At 34.1% G+C, this 10,983-nt stretch overlaps 1 protein-coding gene and 1 long non-coding RNA gene across 3 annotated transcripts; one reads left to right on the plus strand and one right to left on the minus strand.

Moving 5' to 3' along the window:
* Positions 1 to 742: 742 nt before the first annotated feature.
* Positions 743 to 1,743, plus strand: LOC121216799 (uncharacterized). The gene is made up of 2 exons (XR_005913019.1): positions 743 to 1,045; positions 1,302 to 1,743. It is a non-coding gene; the product is annotated as an uncharacterized lncRNA (long non-coding RNA).
* Positions 1,744 to 8,206: 6,463 nt separating this feature from the next.
* Positions 8,207 to 10,519, minus strand: LOC121216800 (pentatricopeptide repeat-containing protein At1g66345, mitochondrial). Of its 2 annotated transcripts, XM_041092209.1 has the most exons (3): positions 10,381 to 10,510; positions 9,948 to 10,075; positions 8,207 to 9,844 (listed from the first exon to the last, which is right to left on the minus strand). In XM_041092209.1, the coding sequence occupies exon 3, from the start codon at positions 9,666 to 9,668 to the stop codon at positions 8,268 to 8,270; it is 1,401 nt and encodes a 466-aa protein (XP_040948143.1). In that variant the 5' UTR covers positions 9,669 to 9,844; positions 9,948 to 10,075; positions 10,381 to 10,510; the 3' UTR covers positions 8,207 to 8,267. The 2 variants fall into 2 exon arrangements, with proteins under 2 accessions (XP_040948143.1, XP_040948142.1); XM_041092208.1 differs by having other exon boundaries at positions 8,207 to 10,075; positions 10,381 to 10,519.
* Between the last annotated feature and the right edge of the window lie 464 nt (positions 10,520 to 10,983).

Genomic DNA, 10,983 nt, shown 5'->3' on the forward strand with positions numbered 1-10,983 from the left:
CTATTGTTGGAGGACTGACAGAATCTCCTAAGAAGCATCTTTGGGAAATGAGTTTACCCATTGAACTAAAATGGTTCTTTTAGTAACATTCCTTTAGGCCTCATAGGTGGTAGTGTGGAAGAGGCAGGTTGTTGACCACTATGGCGCTTGAGTTGAGAAACGTGGAAGGTTAGATGGATTTTAGTGTCAGGAGGCAATTGTAGGGTGTAGATGACCTCACCTACTTTGGCCGTAACCAAGAATGTACTGAAAATTTTTGGAGAGAGTTTCTGATTTCTAACCCTTCTCAAAGAATGATGTCAATAAGGCTGTAGTTTCAAATACACCCAATCCCCTATTGAACAGTTTCTATCACTTCTTTTTTTATCTGTAGTGTTTCATACGGTCTTGGGCATGTTTGAAGTAATACCTGAGCAATTGTCGAGCGACCTCTCTTTATTGTTGGCTACAATCTACACTATCGATCTTAGAGGACCTAGCTAGATATGGGAGATACTGAGGTGGAGGTTGCCCATACATAGCCTCATAGGGGGTGGTTCAAATGGTAGAATGATAGGTGAAATTGTACCACCATTCTACAAGAGGGAGCTAATGGAACCAATCTCTTGGTCTTTCACCTGTCATGCAACGTTAGTTAGGGGTGTGTAAAATTCGGGTAAAACTGAAAAAATTTGGTTAACCGATCGAATTCGGTTAAGCGGTCGGTTAACCGATTTTTTTCGGTCGGGGGTCGGTTAAGGATTTTTTAATTTTTTGGTTAACGGTTAAATCGGTTCGAAACCAGTCGATTAACCGAAAAATTTTGATTTAACCGAATTTTGCAGGGTAAATGGGTAATTGGGAAACCATGGGCCTTAAATTAAACACAGGCTCCAAGCCCAATTTTATTTTTTCTCCTGCAGGCTCTAATTTTATTTTTTCTCCTGCAGGTAAAGTGGTAAACTAACAACAAGTGCAGTAGTCGATTTTCATAGTTTTTCTTCTGTCTATTTCGTGAGTTCAACACATCAATAGAACAATACCTAGACCCAGCCACCCAGGCCAGGTTTGATTTCTTCTAATTTCCCTTTTTTTCCAATTTCTTCAATAGATTGTGTTTTTGGCAGGTATATTTTAGGGTTTTATTTTGTTTTGTTTATATTACCTTTTTGTAGATTACTTTTTTGTATTTAGCTATGGCTGGTAGTTCACATTTGTACAAGGATTCGTCTACATTTTTTTGATTTACCTTCAAGGTTTCAGTCCAAAGAAAATGGTGAACCCATGGAAGACTTATGCAAAACTCTCTGTTGTTCTCATAGTCATAGGTTCTCACGGCCTCATGAAAGGATCTTTAGCTTTCCTCAATTACCCAGCACAACTCATGCTCAAATCCACCAAAGTAAACCCCCAAAGTTGAAAATACCAAGCACACGAGTAAGTTTCTGCAATACTTTTAGTAATGGATTTGATCCAGCACACTGATTATAAGTTTGCCGTCTTATTTTTTTACTTGTTTGATTCATTTCTTTCGGTTTAACGATGAATGCTGGTGGTGAAACAGAGTAGAATTGCGTAAATGGAAATTTGACCTCTTTTTAATTTCTGCTTTTGTAATTTGGTTTTTTGATTGGAAGACAGTTGTAGGTTTTATGCAGAGTAAATGTTTCCTTTGAGATTTTTTTTGAATATCTTTTTTGTTGGTGAAGTTTCTGTTTTCAGATTTCTTCCATTTCAATTTGAAGCCTTTTATATTTTGTTCCAGTGTTCTTCTTCTATTTTTATTTGCTAATTTAAGTTCATTTCTCAGTTCAATTCCAAACTTCTCTTCTCTCTTATTTATTCCAAATTATTTTATTTTTTATGTTATTTTGATAAAAATCCTTTAAATTTTGTCGATAAATAAAAAATTTTTGTTAAATCGGTTAAACCGGTGAAATCGGTTAAATCGGTTAAGCCGGTTAAATTGGTTAATTTTTAACCAAAAATAAAAATCATATGATTTTCGGTTAATTTGGTTAACCGACCGATTTAACTGAAAAAAATTTGGTTCAATTAATGTTTTTTAAAAAAATTCGGTTCGGTTAACGGTTAAAAATTTTGAAAGGTCAGTTAATTCGGTTATAGTTATTTCGGGTCGGTTAACCGAATGCACACCCCTAACGTAAGTAACCCTCAAGGCATCGGTTAAGCACTTTTGACTATCTATCGATTTTTGAGTGGTAAACTGTTGAGATTTTGATTTTTGTGTCAAACCTTTGAAACATTTCTTGCCAAAAAAGAGCTGATGAACACCCTATCCCTATCAGAGATTATGGCATCAAGCAATCCTTGTAACTTATAAATGTTGTCCAGGAATGTTGTCGCCACAGAAGCAGTAGTATACAGGTGAGCTAATGCTAGAAAATGACCATAATTGGTTAACTGATCAATGACTACCAATATCGTGTCTTTTTATTTTGAGGAAGGTAGGTCCTTAATGAAATCCATGGTGATTTTAGACCAAGCCCTTGAGGGAATAAGCAAGGGTTAGAGGAGACCAGTCTAGGCAGTAGTATCGTATATGTAATGTTGACACACCATGTATTCCTTGACCCATCTTTTTATATAAACTTTCATTCCATTTTAGTAAAGCACCGTGGTCATCCTGTGCCTAGTTGTATGGGTACTTGAGTGACCACTAGCAACCTCTTCATAAAAATAGGTGAATAGTTATTTCCTCAATGCCAAATCTAACCCCCACCACTAGATTTTCCTTTTTTTTAAAAAAAAAAATTACCATTCCAAGTGTATTTTGGGTGAGATGAAGGCTGATGTTGCAGTGTTTCACAAAGTTTCTTGAGCTTATGGTCCTATTTCCATGAATTATGTACCCTATTCAATAAATTCGATGCTATAGAGGTACTTCCCAATTGCCAACATAGCCCTTCAGTAGGATGTTGTCTAAATAACCCATCAACTAGCATGTTGGTGCTTTATTTTCTATAGGTCACCTGAAAGTCATATCCCAACATCTTGGCAACCCACCTTTGTTGGAAAGGGTAATAACTTACTGATCTGAAAGAAATTTAGACTTTGATGATATGTCCTTATGCAAAAATGATGTTCCACCAAATATACATGCCATTTTTTAACAACTAGCAGAGCTGCTAACATCTCTTTTTCATATATCGAAAAGGATTGGTACTTGATGCCAAGGGATTTGTTGAAATGAGCAATGGAGTGGCCCTTTTGCTGTAAGACTACTCCTACACCAGTATTACTAACATAGGTGTCTATGCAAAACTCTACTTGCAAATCGAGCAAAGCAAGAATATCTGCTGAGCTCAAGGTAAGTTTGAGTGACATGAAGGCTTGATCAACTTGAGGTGACCAATTCCAGTTTCCCTTCTTCAACAATTCAGTCAGGGATTTAACTATAGATCTATGAGTTTGATAAACCTTCTGTAACACCTTAATAATCCCAAGAACCCTCTTAATTTTTTGACCGATTGAGGAACCTTTCAAGCCATCACACTTTCTATCCTTGATTTATCCATAGCTATCTTCCCATTCGAAATTGTGTGCCCCAGATAATCAATCTGCTCAGGTCCAAAATGACCTTTACTTTTCTTTGCAAAATAATTTTGAGCTCTCAGAATATCAAATACCTTTTTTAGATGGACTAAATGATCCTGCCATGTAACAAAGTAGACAAGTATATCATAAAAAAACCTAACACAAACTTCCTCAAGAAGGGTTTAAATATGGAATTCATAAGGGCCTGAAATGTATATGGGGCATTGGTGAGACCAAAGAGTATTACTAGAAATTCATAGGGCCTTCATATGTTTGAAAATCAGTTTATGGATGTCAGGTTCCCACATCTTAATCTGATGGTAGCCCAATCGAAGGTCCAACTTGGAGAACACTGCTATCTTTCCCAATTCATCTAGCAGTTCTTCATGAGAGGTATTGAAAATCTTTCTTTGATGGTTAACTGATTCAAATGTTTGTAGTCCATGCACATTTTTTATGTGCCATCTTTCTTTCTACACCATTACTATGGGAGAAACAAAAGAATTGTTACTATCTCTGATGATGCCAGCTTGCAACATTTCATGTACCATTCTTTCCATTTAATTTTTTTGTATGGAATGGTACCTATAAGGTCTCAACTTAACCACAATGGACTCATTCTTCAAGTGAATTTTGTGATCTTGAAGCCTTGGAGATGGTAGGCCCTTAGGCTCTTGGAATATATCTTGAAATTCTTCCAATAATGGCTATAGAATGTCGGGAATAGACATTGTCATTGCCCTTAAGAAGGGATGCATAAGAGCAGACACCATAATGGTATAGGGTATTAGGGTTCCACCTACCATATAAAAATACTTTGAACCTTGAGTGCCCTCTATTAAGTGGATATTTCCCGACTGAATGCCATGCAAAAAATAGATTTGGCCCTTGTACACAAACTTTATAACTAAGGAACTGAACTCCCAAGTAATAAACCCAATGGACAACAACCACTACACTCCTAAGACCATATCACATTCTCTAAGGGGCAAGACATTACATTTAGTAGATTGCACTTCCAGTGAATTGCCTTACAGATTCCCTTACTATCAAGATAGCTCCATTAGCTATTGTTACCTTCACCTTGTTGATGGGGCTCCCTGGTAAAGACAGCTACTTCACCAACTTAGCACTTATGAAGTTATGATTACCAAAGTCAATTAAGAGGATAAATCTGGTGCTCCCCATATGGGTTGTTACCCTCATAGTATGAATACCTTGAGAATCTTGTATAGCATATAAAGACAATAATGGACAAGGGTTAGGTTCTTCTCCCAAGCTCAAATCTTTTAATTGATCACTACATTCTTGAAACTCTTTATTTTTTCTTCTGTAGCAGGTTTTAACAACAACTAGTACAGCTTAGATTTCATACACCTAGGGCCAACAACATATTTTGCTCCACACCAATAGCAAAGTCCCTTCTTTTTTCAGTCTTCTATTTCAGCAGGAGATAGAGATCTGCCCTGAGGTTGTAGTTGATCCCTAATGCACTGATCCTACGCTAACTTTAGGTGAAGAAAGTGCTACTTTATAGACATTAGAGTTCTAGGATGATGGTGGTGTAATGTTCAGTATAGATGCTGTGGTGTTTCTAGCTTGAGAACCCCATCTTGTCAACAGTCCTTATTTTGAAGAGCCACTAAGAATGGCTTCCACCTGTCTACCAGTAAGAAAACCTTCCATCAAAGTTGTAGGTTTTAAAAGTTGTAGATATTGTCCCACATTCGTACGTAAGATACTGATTTAGCAAGCTAGTTACTGATAAATATGTTGAGTACATAGGGTTCAGGTAAGTGTAATTGATTTAGCAAGCTAATGAAATAGCCATGGTACTGGTCCACTGACCCTATATTCTTCAGAGTCATTAGGTCCATCATAAGGTCTTGAAAAGTTTGCGAACCGAACTTGTCCTTGAGGATCTGAGCATAGGACTCTAATTCCAGCATATAAAACCCACCCTTCTTTTGAGCATAAAAGTGATGCCAATCTAGGGCCCTCTCTTCCAAGATCAACATAACCAACCTCACTTGAGCATTCACATGAGTCTCTTTAGCCAAGAAATACTACTCCAATTTAGCCCACCGGCCTCTAAAATATGTTCTATCAAAACAGGGGCACTCCCGTCTAGAAGGTTTGGAATTGACTTCTACGTTACCTGAGTGTTGAGATCCATCCCCTCTGTAGTGGCAACAAGGGGTCTTTAGGTGAGATCCTAGTAGGGGATCGCTCATCACTCATTTTCCCTAATCAGAGTTTGAAATTTTTCCCAGATACTACTTCAATACCCCATGCAATTGACCTTGAAGTTTAGACCTTAGCTCGGCATGAAACTTCTCCTTCAATCCCTTAAACATGTCCCTAATGTGATTGTCCAACTATGAAAACTCAGAATGCAACTTGGTGAACTCTTGCTGTAGGTAAGTGACCTCTTTTTACAAATGCGTATAAATCCCTTCCCCAACTATGAGAACTGCCACGCTCTAATACCTTTGGTACAAGATAAATTGAAAAATATGAACAACCAAAAATAAAGAAAATAAACATAGTAGAATGAGAGAGAACAAAAGAGAGAGAAAGAGTAATCTTTTCTGATTTTTTAATTGATGACCCAAGACGTGTGTGTCCCTTTCCCCCTTCTTATGTTATATAGGAAGAAGAAGATTTCCACGTGGAACAAGGAAAAAAGAAAAATGGTTACAGGGTGAAACGATCAAAACGATCCATTTCATTAAAGGTCTTTACCCTAAATGCTGCATTGCATAAAGAAAACAAAACAAAAATAACAGAAATTAATAAACAACTTAACCCCATTTTAGCTAATTAATCTATCCCTTAACACTATCTCTAGAAATTCTAAAGCATTCTATTTTCTTGTTCGTGGACCTGGCATGCACCGACATTGCTTTGCAATATCACATCTACTCTTAAAACATGATGAATATGCATTTTACTTCAAGTTCCAATACATTACCAGTAGAATATGGTGCCACCACTAAGTTTAAACTTTTCACTTTCAGGATGATAAAAGTACCACAAATCCCCTATACTATACCCTGGATTGCATTTTAGTCTCTCTACTAAAAAATAGACAAATTGGTCCTTATATGTTAGATGAGTGAGCAAACTAATCCTTTTGATAAAATTGTACTGTAAAATGCTTATTTTAGTGTTATATATAAGGTAGAACAACAAATTTAGTTCTCAATCTTTACACATTTATTTAATTTGACCCCTACTCTTTTACTTGAAGTAATTAGAAATGTTTTAAAACTAATAAGGCTAAAGGCTCAAGACGGCTTGGTAACAAAATTAAAAAAAAAAGAAATCTATTAAGCCTTTTTCAAATTTTAAAAATTATTTAAAAATTATAAACAAAATCCATAAAAAAGTTATAAACATTTTAATTGTAATTTTTTTAAGAATTTTTTTAAAGAAAATAAAAATCTAGAATTAGATTTAGTAAAACTTATAACCATTAGATGAAAAGAAAAAGATCATTCAAAATAAAATCTTATCAACTTCAGTAATTTCTCCAACATTTGCAGGTAACTCTATAAACCAAAAGAAATTACCTGCAAATTTTATAACCTAATTCGTTTTGGATTATGAGAATCAATCACTCGTCTTCGATGTGTTTTATGTGACAATTATTGAAGATTGGGTCTTAGAACATAATTCATTTTGGTTTATTGAGTTACCTGAAAATGTGGGAGAAATTACTGAACCTCATAATACTTTGTTTTTGAATCAACTTTCTTTTGTCTAATAGTTATAAGATTTTCGAAATCTAATCCCAATTTTTTCCTTAAAAAAATTCAAATTTAATGGGTCGATTATTTTCTAATAAAAATTTTAAAATTTTGTTTATAATTTTTTATGATTTTTAATATTTTTGAAGTTTTAAAAGGGATTAGTTGATTTTTTTTTAAAAATTGTAAGACTTTTTTTATCCTTTTAACTTTATTAGTTTCAAAATTTTCTAATTTATTTTCAATAAAATAGTAAGGATCAAATTAATAAAGGTGGAAATGTTTAGATCTAAATTTGTTATTATATTATATATAACACTAAAATAAACATTTAAAAGTACAATTTCAATAAATGGATTGTTTTGCTTACTCATCTAATATATAAGGACTAATTTACTTATTTTTTTCAATAAAAAATTAAAATGCAATCCAAGATATAGCACACAAAATTTTGCAGTAGTTTTACCCTTTCAAGGTATATAGTAGCTAGCATGTAACCAAAAAGGTATGTGCTATGCGTACAAATACGTGGGTGACAATTTTCTACAATTAAAGTGTTTAATCATCGTATTTTAAATAAAATCAATAAAAATTGTAAATAATGAAATTTGAATCCATTAATAAAACTTCGATTTTACCACTAGAACCAATTTTTCATTTTAATTCTTTTTGTACACTTTAATATTATCACACAATTTTTATCCACACATTGCATCTTTCATTTCATTTCATCCATATTGCCTGCGTGAAATTATCAATAGTTTCAAATCATATATTTTTTATTTATTGTATATTATTTTTAGACACATACATGTATTTTAAATACATAATTTTCATACATACATTTGTGATAGAATTTTTAGTAATTATTTTCAGATCATATCCTCGTTTTTATTGGTTTCTTGAAACTAAACGACAAAGAAAGAGAAATGAATTTTACTTTAGTGTTAAAAATGCTAAAGTAAAATTGAATAATGCTCATATTATTTTCATCGTCTTCATTCCTCTTGCAACCATCTCATTATGAAGGAAAGCAGCTCTTGTTTTGTCGCTATTTCTGGGGTAACCAGTGATTAAAGCTTCATATATCTCTTCACTCAACCCTATAGAACGACCTTTCATTATTCTTAGATACTTCTCAGCTTCCTCTACTTTTCCACAGTCACAAAGACCTCTAATCAATGTTGTAAAAACTGGTAATCCAGGAGACAGTGACCTATACTCCATTTCATAGTATAATTTGAGAACTTGTTGGATCTTCCCCTCTTTTCCATAACCAGACATAAGATGAACGTATGTGACTTCATTAGGTGAAAGTCCTTTATCTAAAACAAGAGTTAAGAACTCATTAGCTTTCTCTGAATCCCCAATTTCGCAAAGCCCTCTCACCATTTCATTGAAAGTGGAACAACTTGGAACGAGTCCCCTACCGATCATTTCCTCGAAGTGTTTCACACCAGCATCCAGTTCGCCCGCTTTACTACATGCCTCGATCAAATGGTTAAAAGTTTCATCATATGGCTTCAAACCCATATTTTTCATCTCTTGCAACATGCTTTCTGCTTCTTGAATTTTTCCTCTTTCACAATATGCTTTTATGAAGGATGAAAACAGAAAAGAGTTGGCACTAAAGTCTCTCTTAAGCATTTCATCATACACATCCCATGCTGACTCCAAATTCCCGAGCTTCAATTTAGTATAAACAATGAAAGAGGAAGCAATGGTATCGAGAATCAAGTTCTTTTGCAACATTCTCTTCAATAATTCCATACCCTCTTCAATTCTACCCTCTTCTATAACCTTAAACACCAAATTCGTATTAACAATAACTATTGGAGAGCATCTCTTACCATGAATCCTATCCAACAAATTCACCACAACTTGCAACATTCCTTCTTTACACAAAGCACCAATCATCGTCCTTACTGTAATTTCATTGGGGTATTTCCTTTTGCGAATCATATACCCATAAACCTTCCAAACCATTGCATTTTCACCAGATTTTTGCATCCCATGAAGCAAGGCATTGAAACTTGACAAGTTCAAACAAAACCCATGGTTCTCCAAGTAACAAGAAACCTCAAAACCATCCTTAAACATTCTCAACTTTGCATATGCATGAAGCAACAAATCGAACACCAAAGGACTCGAATCAACAACTTTGTAACTACCCAGTAAAGATTCCACAAGACAAAATCTAGTTGAATTGGATTCACTTGTTTTCAAAGCTGATTGGATCAATATCTTAGCTTCAGCTAATTGTTGGGCATGAACTACAATATGAATTGCAATGCAGTAAGAGTCAATCTGGTGTTGGAAGTTTTGGGTCTTTGCAGACCAGTAAAAGAAATTTAAAGCTGATCGTGCATGCTCGGGCATCTTGAGTTGGAGCAGTACTTGTTGAATAAGGGAATGGGTTAATTGAACTGAAGATAAAGTTCTAGTGAGAGTATCCCAGTTATGGGTTTTCTTGAATAAATCAGAGATGACACTAACATTCGAGTCACTGTTAGATTGCACGAGCAATTGGGAGGGGATAATGATGGTTTTGGTTACTGCAAATGAAGAAGTGTTGGTGATTGATGAAGAAACTAAAACGGAATGAAGTTTTCTACTCAACAGAGCCATTGACAGATGCATCGGTCGATGTTAACATACCTCAAACATGGACACAATTATCATATCATCTTCAACTTGCTCTGCCAAATGAAAAATTAAGGTACTGTTCTACTCCCAACATGATATTCTTCGACTTTTGTATCCGATTCCTATTCATTCAGTACTTGCTAAATCATATCACAGAACAAATAAAAGTGATTAATCGCAGCATCCATAAAAATCGTCAAAACATATAGATAAACAAGGAAACATTTAATAACCCCTAAACCTCGAAATAAAAATGATACTTCTGAAACATCAAATTAATTGACAAAAGCAACATTCATACACCATGAGACAGAGTAACAAGCAGTGGCAGCGAAAACAGAAAATCAAATACAGGAGAAAGCAGATAAAACAAACCGAGCCATAACTCGAAATCTCGAGACTCAAGTAGAGATCTTAAAATCAAACTTAGGGTTTCAAAATTTACCTTATTTAACTTCCTGGTCTGCTGCAAACCTGAAGGCAAGAGAGAGCTTGGGTGAAGAGAGATATTCAAGGAAATTTTTGAAGAGGCATCCTCCAACTTTATAAGAAAAATCATTTTAGCCCTTTATTTAATTTTCGTCTATTTTAATATTTGAACTTGCGTTATTTGTCAAACCACTCCAAAATATATGAAAAATTAATGTTTATTAGCTTTGCTGACGTGATGTACACATGGTTTATTATATAAATGTTATGTCAATAATTAATTAATTTTTAATTCTTAAAAAATTCAAATAATTAAAAATATTTTTGAAAAATTAAAAATCATTAAAACCGTTAAAAATTATAAAAATATTTTTAATTTTAAAAAATTAATTAATTACTTATATGGTATACATATGGACTACCACGTGGATGCCACATTAATAAAGTTAACAGACATGAGCTATTCCATCCATTTTACGGTAATTTGACAAACAACGCAAGTTGATAAGTTAAAAGAGGTGAAAATAAAAGGGAAAGCTAAAATAACTTTTATTTTTTAAACTTAAACAACTAAATAAGTCATTATACGTTTTGAAGAAACCTACATATGATTTTATTT

Source organism: Gossypium hirsutum, chromosome D05 (assembly GCF_007990345.1).
Source record: "Gossypium hirsutum isolate 1008001.06 chromosome D05, Gossypium_hirsutum_v2.1, whole genome shotgun sequence".
NCBI lineage: Eukaryota > Viridiplantae > Streptophyta > Magnoliopsida > Malvales > Malvaceae > Gossypium > Gossypium hirsutum.